The following is an 18,060-nucleotide window of genomic DNA, read 5'->3' on the forward strand; positions in this document are numbered from 1 at the left end:
AAAATTGGCCAGTTTTTAAGTGAAATTTTCTACATGATTGTGCGTCCTTTTATTATAAGAGGTCAATGCTTGCAGCACATATTATAGTTTGAGGCAGTGATTGTATATAGGAATGAAACCTATATATACTTGGCTTACGAGATGCCAAGAGTCAAGCAGCGGTCAAAACTCAATATAAGTATAATATACGGTTACTCGGAAATAACAATCCTTACGATTCCAATATTAGTATGTGGATGGAGTAATCTATCGATAAGTTTTCCATGCTTCACAACATATGCCAAACAACATATATAGCTTGGCAAGTTCGTTGATATGCGGGCGACGGGGGGGAGGACTGCGCGGGTGTGAAGTCGTTCGCGCTGGGCATCGCTAGCCCCCTTTCGGCCCGCGCGGACCATCGGGAGTGTTACGAACGAATTTGCCAAGCTATAATCTGGAAATGGCGAAAAATAATATATTTATTGAGTATACAATTGCATTAGGAATGTCATACTTATTCTTGTGTAACAGTTTTCTACGGTGATCTACCGCCTAGTTCATATTATTGCACTATGAATTATATTCGATCTTTCGTAAGTAGCACTTAACCTAAAATTCAACATAATTATAATTGTGGTATAAATTATAAAGACTGTACAACCTTCATCTATTTTGTGACGTTACTTTTAACACGCACGATACTTTTAGCGCCAATAGTATATTATTTTGTCTGTCACGGCACGTGTCTGGCACGCTAAATGTCTGTAGATATAAACGGACCTTTCTTTAGTCGCTTCTTTTTGGAAGCTCATCACTTCCGAAGACTACAATCCTGAAATATCTATTTTGGCTCTACAAGTCCAAACGCAGCAGTTGTGGAAGGAGCTCGATGCCTTCATATTTCACTGCAAACAATCCATCAAATTGTATACCAATGGCAATATGGCAATTAAACTAAGAAAGTCAAAATTGGGGTGAAGTCACAACATTGATTATTATTATAAAGATAGGCTCATGCTTGTCTAAAATTATGCCTGACGGAAATCAGTAATGCGGTCTAGGTTGGAGCGCACTTGCCTAGAAGGTGCCTGTTCACCCTTTTTAAAATTGTAAGTGTCTGAAAACAAAAAGAAGGGCATTCCAATATTTTGCTGTGCGAATTAAAAACGCTGAATGTTAATCAATTAGTACGAGTTGCATGGATATCCACGACCTAAGGATGCCACTTCTTCGGAGGATTGAATTCGCTAATGCTATAAGTATTGTGCGTGCTATAACTATAATTAATTTCTTCGTAAATGTGCTTTGGGGTAATAAGATATAATAGGAAAATGTGGATATTTACGAATTTATATCTATGGAACCAGTCGAATTAACTAAATACGCCTGAAGTTTAAAATACCAAGATAGCTGGTCTGGTACAATTTTGGGATGTCCCCATTTTCGTGATTACCCCAAATCACATTCAATGAAACAATGTCTATACTCGTTCGGCGATTTTATCCGTGATGTTGGTGGCCCTGGAACGCGCGTGTTCCATGATATCTATGGCCAGTTCGTCGACTGTCGTGTATCTACATTTGTGGAAGCTAAACAAATCTGTAACGAAACCGACTATTTCTGATTGGAAAGATTCGCAAACGTCTCTCAACCGTTCCCTCGGCCCCAGGAAGCCCCACACGAGCACGGGCAGCAGGTGCTCTGATATCGAGTAGAAGTGCGCCATGAACCCGTCCGGGTACTGCAGGTAGCGGCGCTTCGCCTTTATGACTGACCATACTGCGGTCGTTAATGCCTAAAATAGAGAAATTAAGAAATTAATCATCTTTCTCAGACTCAGACCAATTACAGAAGGACCTGTATCACACTCATAGTCACGAACAAAATTGTCTGTCATTTTCTGAGGAAAACGAGCTAAGATTTTGTATACATCTTATACTAAACTAGAAGTTTTTGCCCGTTTTTTAAGCAATTCAAGTACACAAAAAGGTATTTTTACGAAGCTCTTTAACCGACGAACACGATTACAACTATTTAACATCGATTCTATAAATACAGTTTTTATAATCGCATTAGATCGTTGATCATATACTTTGACAGAAAAGTAACGTCTAGCGTGGCAGGTCTTATACAATAATTGGTCTGAGTTCTCAGATGATCATTATGGAATGAAACGTCCCAAGTTTTCTCGTTTCGTTTCGTACAACTACGAGTACCTACCCACACCTAAATGATTCACTAAGGTACATTTCTAAATGACATGATTATACAAAAAATATTTTTGTCATCGGTCCAGGCGTCTTCGAGTAATCGAAACTAAAAAAAATTAAAAAAAATATACCGATCAAATTGAGAACCTCCTCCTTTTTAAAGTCGGTTAAAAACAGGAGTCTTAATTATAATGAAATTGTCTGTCTTCACGGGCCCTCCATGACTTGAAAACAAACCATGGATATCGATTGATAAATATAGTCTGATACAATATTTATAACGGTTCGGAAATAAGCTGTGAACATTCGTTACAGGTAGTACATAAATTACGCTAAAATCATGACTAATGAATATTGTATTGCGCAGCTACGCGTACGATGTTCCGAAATGTAATAAATTTGCATTGTACTATATACGAGTATGTTTAAATAAATAAATATGAATCTTGTATGTTCTACTTAATAGTTACACAAAAAGGTGGCTTTATCGCTTCAGAGCGATCTCTTACAGGCAATCTGTGGAAATGTATGTCGTAGAGTACTCACGCTCTCCTTGAACCCGTCGGAGAGCCAGCGGTTGCGCACGACGGCCAGCACGGACGCGGGCGGCGCGGCGAGGTCCTCGAACGCGTCCAGCAGGATGTAGTCCAGCACCACGTCGTAGAACGACACCACCTGGGGGACAACACATAACTTATAACTCTATAACAATATGACAATCAAGGTCATTCAAAATCAATTTAGATTTGAGAAAAAATTAGTCCTAGATAGTAGCATGTAAGCTATTTAAGCAATTGCTTAGGGCATCCCGTCTAGGCAGGCACCAGAGCCGACGGAGAAGTAAAAAAATTAGCACACGAAAGTTAAAGCAATTTCACAAACCGCGCGGTTTAAATTATTATCATTTAACACATAGGGGAAGATTGCCTAGAGCAGGAGACACGGACCGTGTCTACTATGTTGTTGGTATTCAACATTATGACCACAAAGACATTACTTTTAAACCTCACCTTGACTCCTTTGCTTGTCAATTCGTTCTCAATAGCTGACCAGTTTGCAGGGTCGTTCGTCCACGATACCATCTCTTCATATGCGACTAGAAATTCTTTGGGTTCCTGTAAGCAACAACAACAGCTGCTAAGCGATAATGCCAACTTATTATACATTATTATTATATGCCACCGTATTCTACGTCTTTTTATGTTTCTGTTTTGCTTGTTTTTTTTTTTAATTATTGTGGTGTACAAATAAAGAGTATTAAATAAATAAAAACAAAAAGTTCCTATATTTTTCTGTAATTTGTTCAACAAAAGAGCAAAGTTAATTTTTTATGCGTGTAGGGTTTAATTAGAATCCCAAGCAAGCAAAGAATTCTAAGTTAGAATACGTAATGAGCCTAATGAGGGTTTCAAAGAAACAAGAAGCAAAAGACTTTAATCTCTTAGATTGGTGGCAACCCTTCGAAAATCAGCAGAGATCAAACTTTTAAAGGTCTCTAATAGCCAAGAAGCTTTCCCAAAGCCACAGTTGCCCACCACACTTTCTTATAATAAGAGCGTGCGCTGAAAAACTTGCAGTTTTTACAAAATAACAAACGCATGTTAACACAGAAATTATTTTTTTTTATAATTTCTCTCAAAAAGAGGGTATTCTATCATCAAGTTTCTGTCCCGGTTCAAAGAACATCGCAGGTAGGTGGTGACTCACTTTATCCGCAAACAGCAGCAGGTCGGTGAGCACCTGGCGGCCCGCGTCCACGAACCAGGCGCGCGCGGCGGCGGCTCGCAGCACGTGCTGGAAGCCGAGCCGCAGGCAGTGCAGCTTGCACAGGAACTCTGTGTCCGAGCCGCACTGTACCACCTCTGTGCGCAGCGTTCTAGAACATACCACAATAGGCTAGTTGACACTTTTTTTTAATGTTCTTTATTAGTTCATTATCTTTCACTGATTGAAAAAATAATTTTCTTATTTTTTTGAGACGAAAATTTTAAATATTGGATAGAAGCAGGCGTTACTTTGCGGAAGTTCATCATGATTATATAATGATTTATTTATTTTGCTATCATCCGCGAAAATTCGGCGAACCCATGCGACAACGTCACCCAGGTCCGACAAAATACTCTCTACGTACGTTTCACCCCGAAACCGGAGCATCCTCAGGAGACGTTGACTCAAATTCTTCTTAAAAGTCTTTCTTAAAAAGTTGCTTCTTTGCAATTGCACGTTGTAGAGTCAACATCTCCTGAGGAAGCTCCGGTTTCGAGGTGAAACGTACGTAGAGAGTATTTTGTCGGACCTGGGTGACGTTGTCGCATGGGTTCGCCGAATTTTCGCGGATGATAGCAAAATAAATAAATCATTATATAATAACGAAAATTTTAGTTATCAAATATGTTTTTGACAAAACGAGCTAAAAAGCTGTCGGCCATGGTGGTCTATATTTTAACTGTTTCATGACGTCACTATAACAAATACCTTAGAAAACGGAGCGTTTGAAAAAAATATTGTTTAGTAGCTACCTACAAAAAGTGTGTTATACGTCACAAAATGGACGACAGAGCGTTTTTGACGTTTGGAATTTTTTTTAAAAAATATGTAACATTTAAATTAAATTTTTTATGAAACCCTGAACTTGAAAATTAATTGAGATCGACATATTTCGGACCCTTATTCCATGTACTACACGAAATTAATATTGTTTACTTTTATTGAGTTAACTGTCCTATTGTTCCTATTTAGGTACTTTCATCCTTCGGATGATGATGTAAGGTAAATATGGAAACAAACTTGATACAAGGAATCAAGACTTACCTGTATGGTATTCCAACGTCGAACTGTTTGACTGCCATTTGATATAATTCTAAATTTTCTAGTTCAGCAACTGATTCCGCTAGGTCGTCAAATTCTCTAAGGTCTGCCACCTGGAAAATGTATGCATAGGTAGATATAATGGCAGCCTTCGATTAGTAGGTATTTACAATAACATCAATTATATGTTATATAATACTGCCTATTCAGCTGTATCACCCGAATTTGTTAAATAGAATAAGACGTAGGTACCTACCTAACTCACCATCACGTAATGCTATTACCTACCTACTATCCAAGAAGGTACCTACTACACTAGGTTTTAACGTGGAAATCGCTCCTGCAAGGTAGCTTGAAATTTTGTACCTTAGTACTTTGGCTGATAGATGGGTAGGGACATCGTGAAAACTACTCTTATGCATATTGCGCATAGGTATATTTAGGGATTTTTTCAATAGTTGTGAAATTCGCAAGCAAGGATAGAGGACATTGGACTTGCAAGTTAGTGAACTCAGGGTAACTGGGTATCATCACAGTCGCAAGTGCAACTGATTCCGCTAAGCTACGCAAACTCACCAAGCTGCATTGATGCAGCGTGAGCATCTCTATGGTCCTTCTACTTTAAGGAGGCTTGGCCCTGGGAAGGACGATGTAGCTATAATTTACCTATACATGAAATACTTCCTGACCTGATCCTCCGCGGAGGCGAAGGACTCGGCGCTGGAGTGGTGCTCCTTGCGCGTGTGCTCGGACGCGGTGTGCGAGGAGAGCAGCCGCGTGCGGCGCCCCGCCGACCCCTCCCCCGCGCCCGCGCCGCCGCTCTCCGAGCGGAACAGCACCGAGCGCTGGTCCAGGAACAGCAGCTCGCAACGTTCCTACAACACGTTAGATCAGGGTTTCTAGGGGTTCATCAACTGACGGTAGAGGGGGTTTGCGACATAAGATTTACATGATGGTGGCTGTATGATGTATCAATAAATGTCAGTTGATAAAACTCTTTATGGTAATTGTCTGTCTTTGATTGATTTTTGGGCAGCGAGACAGGAAGAATACCTACCCCGAATCATCACGCAAAGCGGTGCATTTCCTTTCACCCTTTGTTGCAACTAGAGTGGAATCATATTTATTTTTAAATATAAGCCGTGGGAGGCACGTGAAGCCATAACTTTAAGAAACCCTGCGTTATACCTGCCTACAACTTGGTACCTACCTAAATATTTGGCAAAATAGGCGATTGTTTGGAGGTTTCAATTAGTTTAATTTAGTTCGAACTCTTCACCTGCAGTATGTAAGCGTTCTGCGGCAGGCCCTGTATCTCGCGACAGAACTCTGCCACATCGGGCGTTAACGGGAGCGCACCCGTGATGCCGCGCACGCCCTCCGAGAACGCGGCCAGCGCGTCATCCCACTAGTTTATACTTATTTAATCTCTGTAGTATTAGGTAGCTGATTATTTACCTGCAGGAGGTAAGCGTTCTGCAGCAGGTCCTGTATCTCGCGACAGAACTCCGCCTCCTCCGGCGACGTGAGCGCGAGCGTGCCGGTGACGCCGCCGCGTGCGCCGACTGAAAACGCAGCTAGCGCGTCCTCCCAGTAGTTTATACTCGTTTCTAACGCCTCCATACCTGAAACCAAACAGTTTTTCTAGTCAGATAGACGCTAATTTGATAAAGTTTAAAAAATATATATATGTTTGGCGACAAATGTGTAAATGCAGCACTGATGATTGTTTTATATGTATATAGGTATAGGCCTAAAGAAAATATATCAAGTCAAGTAGTAATCTCGATAAAGACCATAACTATCTTGGGGATCTTGTTATAGAAGATTACACCCAACCCTAACGAAAGATTTTTTTACTCTTTCAGAACCATCTGGCCATGTGGCTATCTTTTCAGTATCTATCTAGCTATCTTTCAGTATCTATCTAGCTATCTTTTCAGTACCTTTCTAACTGCATAGTTGATTGATTGTTACACAAAAGATGCAAGAAACCTTAGAAACAAACCTCTTCGAGGGTATTTTATCTGATTGAAATACGGCCATTTAATTATTATTAAAATGGTCGCTTGCAAATAAAAAACCTTTTTGGATAGTTCAATTTATTATTAAATATTTTAATAATAATAATAATAATTTAAGCTAAGTATGTATTTATATTTACAAATTATTAAAAGTTATATGCTCCTAATATACCTACATATAAATGGGAAATTAATAGGTATTAATAGAACAAAATATTGTAAAATCTAAATTGTTATTTACAACATATTTACATAGCTTCATATATTCGAAAGACTATAGAAATATAACATCTTTCATTGCACTCTCTTGATCTGATTGCGTGGGCATATGGTTCATAGCGTTCCTGTGTTGTGAACTACTGTTGATCTCCTGCAGGGTGCCAGCGATGGCTGTCAACGCGTCGGCTATCCTCTCGTCCAACATGCTGCGTCTTTCTTCCTGTGTTCGCATGGTGTTGGCGATGGTCTCCAACGCGTCGGCCATTCGCTCCTCGGCCGCTATCCTGCGGTCTTCCAAGTCCAACGCCCACTGTGGCGGCGGCGTACTCGGGTCTATACTATTTATTTTAGAGTTGTAATCTGAAAAATGACATTTTATTTGATTAGTTTACTTTGTAGTAAATTTTATACTAGATTTTTAAACGAATGCTGTCCAAATCTGTTGGAATATCGGAAAAAAGAAGCCTTCGTTACTTTTTATAATATCAATTATCTGAAAGTCCAGTCAAAATTGATACAGCCGTTTCAGAGATTAGCCAGAACAAACAGACTAACAGGCAAGATTTTTAAAAAATAATAAATTATATACTTTCATACGCATTTAGTGGAGAGCTGTTAATTTTAAACTGAAATCTGTTTTATTTATTTTTATAGATATTGCATTGCTCATGCTGTTTATAGAATTTAAATCTGAGATTGTTGTGTAACAAGTCAGTTGTTTGTAAGGCAACGTGGACACCGTCACGCTGCCAGCCATGTTAGTAATTCTGTGCTATCTAATAGAGCAGTACTGATTTAAATACATTTAAAAAACTTTCAAGTACCATATTATGTTTACCTGTTGTAGGCCTCATTGTTTTTATTTCCTTTATTTGGACCTTAACAGGGAAATGGGTTTCTTCATCCTGCTCGTGTTCAATATCTGATTCTGAGTCCTGTTTTATGTACTCCACCTTGGGTATAGAACCTTTTTGCTTCTGATGCAACTGCAAGACTCTAACTTCCAGCTCATCCAGAGGCAGGAACCTGTGTAGGTCACCCGGAGACATTGTTTTGATTTTGTTTACATTTTCGGCTTTCTTGCTGCATCTGTGTCGCCATGTGAACCAGTACTGGAAAATAAATATGGTTTTTTTTTATACTTTCTTCTTGCGTAAGTACTAGGTAAGCATGCCGAGTAATAAGTATATAGATTCGGATATAAAGGGTTGGGGGCTTAATTAACTGTCAGAAAATGTTTCAGAGTATCTGAAATTCAAAAATTAAATTTGATATTAAATAAAATTCAGTTATTTAGTTATGTAGTTTAAGTTAAGTGTTTTTGTGATAGGACACTGTAGCTATAAATTGTAATTTTATATTATTATAAAATTACAATATATTATATAATATATTGTATTACTAGTATATATGAAATAATAAGTGTTTAAAATATTTTTACACGTTTCCATCCCTGCACTGCCTTCTTATCGCCACCATCAACAGCGTTAAGTTTTCTTGTCAGTTTGATCCACTTCTCCTTCATAGCCTCGTGGGTCACCGGGGAACTCACAGGGATGCCCTTGGCCATTTCAATGTTCTGTTCCAGGAAGTCTATCATAATCTCTTGTTGACGTTTTACTATCTTTTTTGGGGGTGCCATCTATCTAAATATATAAAAGCGAAAGATCATCACAAAATATTGAACACAGCTTGATATACACAGATGAAATTTAGCAGGGAGGTAGTTTATAGTTCTTAGTAGACGTCTGCTAAGAAAGGATTTTGTGAGAGGTCCAGATCAAAGAGGTCTAAGAGTGGACAAAGTTGTGGGCATCCACTAATACAGTATATAATTAATGTTTAACATAACTGTCTTACCTTCTGAATCAACATAAATGTGGTTAACATTTATGTTGATTCAGAAGGTAAGACAGCTAATGTATCTACTTAATAAAGGATTGTATGCAAAACTACAAGAGATTTTAAGAGATTTAATTAAGTTGTGTGTATTTCTCTCTCAGGAAGTCAGGACTTAATAGATGGTTATAAGTGTCATTTCAAAGTTCCTTATTTTTATTTTAAAAAAAAGAATTATTGTAAATTAAAAATTAGAGAAATAAAAAGTGAAAGTATGAAAATAATTATTATAGAAAAATAAAACTACAGACTAAGTATTTGATATTTATATGAATTAATGTAAACCATTAGTTATTTGAAGCTTGTATAAAAATATGAGTTTCAAACTAGATTCAACAATAGACTTATAAGATTAGGTAGTACTTGCAATAAAATTTCTTACAAGAAAATAATAAATGTCAATATTAAAACGTCTGGTACGTATGTATTTACTTGGAAATTACTAACTACTAAGTAATAGGTACATAACTACCTACTGTTACCTAAATTATTACAAATAGAAAAGAGAAAAACAAGAATCATATGTTTTGGTAACAACAATATTAATGGTTTTGTGATAAAAAGCGTATTGTTTAACTTTAGTAACTCTCCTTACTTACCTTAATTTTGCCAAAAGAGTAGATTTGGCAAACTTTTTATTCGCAGTAACTAATTTTCAATTTAGAATTCAAAACAAATCACGCGCGTTTATTTGACACAAGCAATTTCTTTTAGGACTGCAAATACAAAATTGTTATAGTGATACGTAATGGCGACCGCTTCTTTCCGATTTCGATTGAGGTGAGGTTAAAAATTACAATTTGATCTGTCAAAAGCTGGCTGGCATGAGCGACACTGTCTCCATCTGTTACGTAATGATTAGTTAATAAACTTTTGGTCGGAAGATGGCGCGAAATAATTTAAAATGAAAAATAGTGTTAATTTATTGGCTGTTATTTTAATTACTTTAATAATATTCTAAAGTCCTTGCGTAAATTGTTAAGAATTCATAAATAGTTTATACTATTTGAATAACGAAGCTCTTGTTGCAGCGCCACCTATCGACAAGTAGATTTTATATTTATTGAAATCTTTGCTAGATGGCGCTATTTGAGTTGGCGTTTCAGTTGAAATATTTTCAGTGAGATAAAATAGTATTGAAATATCAGGTTTTTAAAACGGGAAACAACAACCTTTGACCTTTCAAGATATCTCCTTGAAAATTTACATACTAAAATACATGTAGGTACTCGTAATAGTGTATACGAGTAGGTACTCCTTAAACCCATCTCCTTAATGCACGCCATTGACGATCAATTATTCTCACGTTTCTGCAGAACCCACGATTATAACTGATCGTGTATTGGTCATTGCGTTCATGACGGCTCGACTTATGAAACGTCTTCGCTGCCGTTTGCGCTGCAGAAACGTGACAATAATTGACCGTTAATGGATGACTTTATGGAGAGACTTAATGGAGGCCTGGCCCAATAAAATAATGATGATGACACGTAATAGTTTCTTTTTTTTTTTTTGCTTTTCTTTCGAAGTTGTAAATCGGACTTTACATTGTATTAAACAAACGATTGCCTAATAAGACTTTCTGAATAATTTCATATAAAGCCTGTTGAATATTAATTCAAAAGTGCGAAAATGTAATACGCGTCACATGGTAATTTGATGGCGGTAGGCGGGGCACAGGCAGTCAGCCGGGTGTCGGATTACTGCTAACCGTAATTAATACATCTACCCTGAAATTACCAACCACCACTTTGTTTTTCTCCTGGAATCGCACCGTAACAAAACACCCTTAACGGAAATCAGTGCACCTACCCCAATATATGTTGATGTAAGTAAAACCTGACTTGTACCTACATTTTTTTAAATTCAAATGACAAGTTAACCCATGACTGCGATCTCACCTGATGTTAAGTGACGAGTCTTCAATGGAGAAGGATGATTAGTTAACTTGGTATGGTTAGTTACTTTTCTACCAATGTATTTTGCTTACTGGATTAACAGCACTATTCTGTAACTGTTTATAACTCGACAGTGTGAGCTTCAATTCGTCACTATGGCTCTTTATCCTACATGATTATATTAGTACTAAATCTCATGGAAGCTAATTTGGAAGAGGTACAAGTTTATTCTACCTATACCCACCCCTGGCAGTTTTACCCGGCATCGTACGAGATCGCTAAATCGCTTGGCGGTAGGGCGGTAACTAGCCACGGCCGAAGCTTACCAATTTAGAAAATATAAAATTCTATACCGACCCGAGCTGGGAAAGTAGGAACACTGTTGTACAATAGTAGATTGTTATGCAAGGTGCTAAAATTTAAAAACCATTGAATAATTAACGGAAAGAAATGCATTAAGACACAAATATAATAATATTAAAAAAACTAATAAAATATTAGTTATACCTAATATTTTATTAGTTATACCTACCGGACCGGATTTGAGCCCACACCCTCCGGAATCGCAAGCAGAGGTGATATCCACTGGGCTATCATAACTCTGGCCAGTTACATCACGTTAAAAAATTTCGAAAGAAAGAAAAGAAGTTCAAAATGAACGGCGCAATAAGTGACCGTAGCGTGAGTGCGGGGAAGTCGCAACGTGCGAGGCAGGGCGAGCAATTTATGCTTCGAGACCCCGGACAACCGCTCCGCGACACGCGCCCTCGTAAGCGTCCGCGACCGCGTAAGCGTCCGCGCCCGCCGCCGCCGCTTGCCCGCTTCGCTTCGCCCAGCCCAGCCGCCAGTCCGTTGGAGGCTCTGCAGTGCAACGGTGCCCTTTCAAATTGCGCTCTCTAAACCCGATTTCACTCTGATACATCGATACGCTTGTGGGATTAATCCAAACGTTTGCCATCCAGTGTTCCATCGTTCCCAGTGTATGTGAATCTCGGAAGAGTATTGTGACTTTAAAAGCCTTCGTCGCCACTCGCGTTTGTAGACGCCGGTCTTTTCCTACAACAGGTAAGAATAAAACAAAAAAGCGTACACCTACCTCGGTACCATAAATATTTTATTGTGGTAAACAAATTTTCAATCGTGATAAAGCTGATGAAACAGCTTCAACGGTGTTTGTTGAACGAGATTGTTGATATTTCGTGAGATGAAAATGGTAGCAGTTACTGGAATTCTTCAAAAGAAGCGAATGAGATTTTTGTTAACGACGTGCCTCTTTCGCTAAAAATTCATTTAAAAAAAAAAGGTTTAGTGATAACGTTTCTTGACAATAATGCTTTGAATATTATTCATGTGAGGCACACTTGATTTTATTTTAATTCTTACAGAAATCCTATTAAATATATCATTTGTAAATAAGAAGTACGCGATCGTGAAATATTGCCGCTTGTTACCCGTTGCTCACAGTTTAAAAATACAGACCTCCTAACACGTTTCTTGTAAACCGGTTCAAGCACGCAGTTTAGCCGCCAAGACTTATGCAATGGACTAACCCTCAGCGACCCATCTATGAGCTCATCCGGTCACAGAAGATACCGCTGTACTTAAATATTGACTAGACATTATTTATCTATGTTCTATCTACCTTATTTTTGTGTAACCCGTTTCTCTTGGAACCTCTCGCAAAAATAGAATAACTGGAAACACCTTTGACATTTGGATATCTTTGGGTACTGAAACTTTTAATAATATCTCTGATATAATTTACAATTCTGATGGTACCAAGGTATTAGTATTACGTTTAAAGTACATAGTTATTATGTTGGTGATTGTAGTGCCTCTCAATTTATAAAATCCACATGTAATTGAAGATAATAATGATACGAGTTCAATCGCGGAAGCAAAGTAATTTAATTTTTTGCTTGCGGTATACGGTAAGTGTGAAATCTAAATTAGATTACAAAGCAGATATTTTATTTAAGATTGTAACACATTTCGTAATAGTTACAGATATAAATGTATACATAAGGATTAAGGCAACATATACAGATTTTAGGAATAATATTGTTTACTTTGTTCAAATTCCCCGAAGCGTTACCGAATCCGAATCACTGAATGCGCAAAATTAATCGGAACATCTGCTAACAAAAAACTTTGGGATATCGCATTGTCAGCGGCAGCTGCGCCGAGTCCACGTGCCCTACAAATTGTTCTCGATGATCACGTACGACTACCGGCACCACATCTCACAGCACCAATAGATAGACGACTTTCGGAATAAATTGATCGACCTTGATGTCATGATACACTCGGAAAATATTTATGTGAATCATAAACAAATTCTCAATTCCGATTCCTGTTCTTTTCGTACACGGCACTTTTTCGCCGTCTGCGATTAATTAAATTTAAATCGTTACGCTGTCTGCGGTGCTTTACTACTAGTACTCACGCGAACTAACCATCAAGATCGAGTTGTTTGATGAGAAGAATAAAGACAGCGCCAGGTTGAACGAAGAGACTCGTATATTAACTCGAGCCGGCTGGCCAAGTCGCCCCGCCACCGACCATTAGGCGTCGTCGTATCGATCTGCAAGCCCACATTGCTCAGTGCCCATGTCATATGAACTAAAAGGTTTACTCCCTGAGTCAACATCCTCGATAATATGACAGAGTTTACTATGTCATCAGACTCTTTACGTGGGACGACGTAGTAATGAAAACTTCAACTCGGTCCAATCTCGCTAGTTTATTTCTAGGTCAGCTATTAGCTGCCGACATCGTGCGATTGTTGGTGTGTAGAAAGCCGCCTGCAACAAGTTACTGCTCGATGGTGGTGTTTTATTTAACAACTGGATGTTACCAAATAAGAAACTACAAGCAATTACTGTACGTCAAAAACTAATCAAATGGCTACCGGCGCGGCCGTCGGTCACTTGTTGTCATTTCCGTTTCTTTGGTTAGCTAATTCCGCCAATTACAGTATCGGAGTCAATATAGAAGCTAATTAGATAGCAACGCAAGTTCGTTAACCTGTGTTTCTTCCTATTACGTGTAAAAATAATCACGGTATTCTCTTACTAGACATTATAATGACATTGTGGTTCAAGTAAATTATTCTCATGGCACTAATTTAATAACTAAGCTGGCCTACTTGGAAAGTTACTACAGCAAGGAAGCATTTCCGCGACGCAATAAGCGGCGTTGTCGGCTGGAAAATTGCGCCAATTTTCAGGGAGCGTCTTAAATATAATTAAACTTGAGCGGAAAAATCCCGTCAAAATGTTCAAATAAATAATAACAGTCGGCCAACCCAACAAATTATGCCATTTGGCGTCTTCAATTTAAACCGAGTTTCTTTTAACTTGCATTATAATATCGTATCACTTTTTGTGTTTACATTGTCCCATTGTTTATTTTTACTTTGAAAATTTTTTTCTCCTTTTATTAAAATCATACACTATAAAATTGTATCATGTAATCGTTACTCTGTATGAAAATTTGTGCAAATGTGCTGGTATTACAATTTCCATGAAACGAGGTCTCGTCCCTCGGGTCGAAACAAATATAGGACAGCATTTTGTAATCCATCTAGTACCGTGTCCACTGGGCGCTATAACATCGAGGCATTAGATTTTTTTACGACCAAAGGGTTGGTGCAAAACGACAAATTGGGTGTGTGTAATGACCGTAAATAATCGCGGGGTATGACATGCTGATGTAACAATCGGCAAGGTCGCGGCGCTAACGAAGGGATCTAGGGCTGTACAGGGGTAGTTTGATAAGGGCTCCCAAGTGCCAGTGTTGAGCAATTCCCGTATTCGTATGCAGGCAGTGTGCGGCCGCGGCGCGCGATCGATTCGCGCCCGCGCGTCGTTGCCGAGTGCCGTACTCGGGAGCTTTGCTATCTACAGCGTTAGCCAACTAAATAACACTAATGATAACGTACATTGCACAACGTATATCATCACTTTTTTAATCATCTTAAAAGATAGTACGAGTTTTATTGTTTATCGAGAGCACACACATTATGAATGCCTTTAATGTTTACATAGCAAACATATACAGTAACAAGCATTAACTTTATTAATATCCATAAGCATACTGATCAATTTCAGTTTAAGCGATTGGACGGATGTGGAATATCGTTACAGGGGATCGAGCCCGATGATTTATGGGCTCCAAGTGATGAGGATGATATCATCACTGTCGTTGACCGACAGAGAGAAAAAAATAGTTTATACAAGCACAGAAGTATTGAGCAAGAACGCGGCGGCCGGTGACCGCGTGGCCCTGATCTTGGCGAAAAAACTGATCATATAAATTAATTCTTATCCTCTAGTATATAGAGCGACAGCTTATCTGGCAACTTAATTACATAATAATTATCGTAAAATTCGATATGCGAAATACTTTGTGCTTCATTATAAAGATATTGTCTTAAGACTGCTTGATTGAAGAAAATTAGAAGTTAATTGAAATTGGTGTCTATTGTTTTGATACTAATTTTCGAAAAAAATGCGTAACATCACTTTAATGTAAGCATTTTTTTAAATAAAACAGTTTTGTACATTTTTGTCTACCCAGTGATAAATCGGGAATTCGGCGAAAACTAAATTTAATTAATATCCTAGTCTTAATAAAACCAAGTAAAATAGAAATTAACCCGTGTGAAATAAGGACTCTAGGACCTTACCCTTGTCAGTTATTGACAAGTGATAAAAGCAATTGCTATCTTTAATAATAACTTGATTTATTTACTGAATTATTAATAATAGCAGTGGCAAATATATTGCTTATGTTATTAATAACATAAGCAATATATTTGCCACTGCTACACAATAATACAAGAATATCATTAACCTATTGTTTTTGCGAGAAAAGATTTTCGTCAAAAGAATTAAAAAGAACCAAGCTATTTTTTATTGCACAGAATTTTAAGATATCGAAATAAATATGCTTTTTTTATATCACACTTTAAACAATAAAGATATATAATAAATATATTGTACTATCAATTCATAAATTCAAAAATAATAATAGTTCCTATTTATAATAAATATCTATGGTTTGTGATATAGAAAACCGAGTAAGTTTTTAAATTTGATGAAAAGCTCACTTATGTATCCTATATTAGATAGATATATGTCTGTATTTTGGATTTGCAGTGAATATTCAGTGCGTGGGGGAAACAGAACACTAACTGTTTACTAATAGCTTAATGCACTTCCAATGTGGCGGTACGGACAGACAAGCAAGCAAGGGGAGCTAAACTAGGGAGCTGCAAATGGACACCAATTTTGCTCACTTATGTTTCATCACAAGAATATTATTCCTTGCACGTAACAAAACTTTGCCTTGGCATGTTTTATGATAATATTGTGTATTATTTAAATTTATTTCTTGCACTAACTAGCTATTATAGCAGTTGTTGTTCAAGATGTTTCAACATACCCATATGATAAATAAATTCTTATATTATTACTCTTATAGCCTTTTTATATCCATAATGAATGTTGTAACAAATGTATCATAGGATTATTATTACATAAATCATCATCATCATCATTGTCGGCCGATGGACGTCCATTGCTGGACATACGTAGGCCTCTTGCATGGACTTTCAAACAATACGGTCTCGAGCCGTTAGCATTCCAGAATTTACATAAAATCATATGCATGCAAATAAATACTAGGTATCTGTATTTTTTTTTTAATTTTATATAAGTTCTTTAGTTATTCTACTTTTATTTGTACTCATATTTTCATTATATTAAAGTCTTTTGTAATAAAAAGAAAAATCTAAATAAACGATTAAGTAATTCCATTCAGAATGTTGTTCCTTAAAAACTGACGAACTCCATTCACTATCAATAGAACAAAATTCCAAGCCATGATTACATGTATTAAAAAACCCATTGAATTAGATGTTTATGTCACCAATACCAAGAACTCTAAAATCTCGTGGCAATATAAAAAAGGAATATTCAAACGACATTCTGTTTATCTACAAGTTTTTTGTTACAACTTTTTTAGCTTGTATAAAAGGATACAGATTTCGGACAGGACAGACATCGCCAAAAGCTGACACTTTGTTACGAATAGTTTAAACTTAAGTCGGAACCGTGTTTTAAAGTAATAATCAGTCATGAAATAGTCTGATCACAATAGATTCCGTGCGTGGGTACCTGGATGGCGTCTTTTGTATTTTTTTTGTTGCCCGGCCATTGCTCCCTATAACAGAACGATTCTTGGCCCAACAATGATTGGATAGAGGGGAACTGTATGCGTGCAGCTGCTCTTTTCTTTTGAGACACCAAATTCTTTTCTTCATGTCTATGTAACTAGATTGCGAAACTTTTACCATTTATTTTACAGCTGGACTTCCTAATTCATTTCAGTAGACTTTTAATGACATTAGTGATTTTACGAAGCCCAACGGTAGGAATCTGCGGAACGAAGCGGCTAGGAAAGTAATCTAATTACGCCAGTACAACTGTCTATTTATGTGCCTCACCCGGCTCACCTTTGCAGAAATACAAATCGATTTGTTCATTATTGTCCTATAGCATACTATCGATTGATGACATCAAGCGAGTCGCAGGGATTCGCTGGATGCAGGCGGCTCATGAATCGTGATGTTTGGAAGTTGTTACAAAAGGCCTATGTCCTGTAGTGGACGACGTTAAATAAAGTCGGATTAATTACACAATTTGTATTAGGAATTGCTATCAACTCACCTACCTTATCTTAATCTGACGTGCTGGTTGAGTATTTCTGAAGTTAGTTTTTTTTGGTTTCCCTAAACGTACCTACCAATGTTAAAGGCTCATACTTGGTGGAGGTACTGAACAACGTGCAAGGTATACTCCCTTATTTGACATTATTCATCTGTCGCGCTCGAGTAACTGCAAAAATCCTCTCTTCGGCTCCCGTACTATCACGTAGTTTTGAATTTACTAATCTCTTCAGGTAGGAGTCTGAAGTCATATGTGTGGTACACGAAGAATTGGTTTCTCGTATATA

At 37.6% G+C, this 18,060-nt stretch overlaps 3 protein-coding genes across 6 annotated transcripts in view; 1 reads left to right on the forward strand and 2 right to left on the reverse strand.

Annotated features, from left to right (window-relative positions):
- Window positions 1-990: 990 nt before the first annotated feature.
- LOC112048311 (mitoguardin) overlaps window positions 991-18,060 on the reverse strand; it is a 65,175-nt gene continuing 48,105 nt past the window's right edge. For both annotated transcript variants that reach the window (XM_024085799.2, XM_052891060.1), the window contains exons 5-11: window positions 6,459-6,625; window positions 5,690-5,875; window positions 5,004-5,113; window positions 3,900-4,068; window positions 3,203-3,307; window positions 2,739-2,867; window positions 991-1,777 (exon numbers count right to left, since the gene is read on the reverse strand). In XM_024085799.2, coding sequence (XP_023941567.2) covers window positions 1,463-1,777; window positions 2,739-2,867; window positions 3,203-3,307; window positions 3,900-4,068; window positions 5,004-5,113; window positions 5,690-5,875; window positions 6,459-6,625 — 1,181 coding nt within the window. In that variant the 3' untranslated portion in view covers window positions 991-1,462. The remainder of the gene's footprint in view (window positions 1,778-2,738; window positions 2,868-3,202; window positions 3,308-3,899; window positions 4,069-5,003; window positions 5,114-5,689; window positions 5,876-6,458; window positions 6,626-18,060) is intronic.
- LOC112048312 (uncharacterized) lies at window positions 7,145-9,930 on the reverse strand. 2 transcript variants are annotated; one of them, XM_052891063.1, is made up of 4 exons: window positions 9,742-9,930; window positions 8,685-8,885; window positions 8,082-8,355; window positions 7,145-7,603 (listed from the first exon to the last, which is right to left on the reverse strand). In XM_052891063.1, the coding sequence occupies exons 2-4, from the start codon at window positions 8,883-8,885 to the stop codon at window positions 7,299-7,301; spliced, it is 780 nt and encodes a 259-aa protein (XP_052747023.1). In that variant the 5' UTR covers window positions 9,742-9,930; the 3' UTR covers window positions 7,145-7,298. The 2 variants fall into 2 exon arrangements, with proteins under 2 accessions (XP_052747023.1, XP_023941568.2); XM_024085800.2 differs by having other exon boundaries at window positions 7,148-7,603; window positions 8,685-8,889; window positions 9,742-9,929.
- The window catches only part of LOC112048310 (protein unzipped), a 39,698-nt gene continuing 33,511 nt past the window's right edge, over window positions 11,874-18,060 (forward strand). For both annotated transcript variants that reach the window (XM_024085797.2, XM_024085798.2), the window contains exon 1: window positions 11,874-12,105. The gene's annotated coding sequence lies outside the window, so the exon portion shown is untranslated. The remainder of the gene's footprint in view (window positions 12,106-18,060) is intronic.

This window comes from Bicyclus anynana, chromosome 3, assembly GCF_947172395.1.
Source record: "Bicyclus anynana chromosome 3, ilBicAnyn1.1, whole genome shotgun sequence".
Lineage (NCBI taxonomy): Eukaryota > Metazoa > Arthropoda > Insecta > Lepidoptera > Nymphalidae > Bicyclus > Bicyclus anynana.

What these genes read in the sequence shown, in the direction of transcription:
- LOC112048312 (XM_052891063.1), bottom strand. Translation starts at nt 8,885, where the DNA reads ATGGCACCCCCAAAAAAGATAGTAAAACGTCAACAAGAGATTATGATA. An exon ending in CAGTGCAGGGATGGAAACGT is followed by an intron (nt 8,356 to 8,684) that starts GTAAAAATATTT and finishes TTTATTTTCCAG; the next exon opens with TACTGGTTCACATGGCGACA. An exon ending in AACAATGAGGCCTACAACAG is followed by an intron (nt 7,604 to 8,081) that starts GTAAACATAATA and finishes GTCATTTTTCAG; the next exon opens with ATTACAACTCTAAAATAAAT.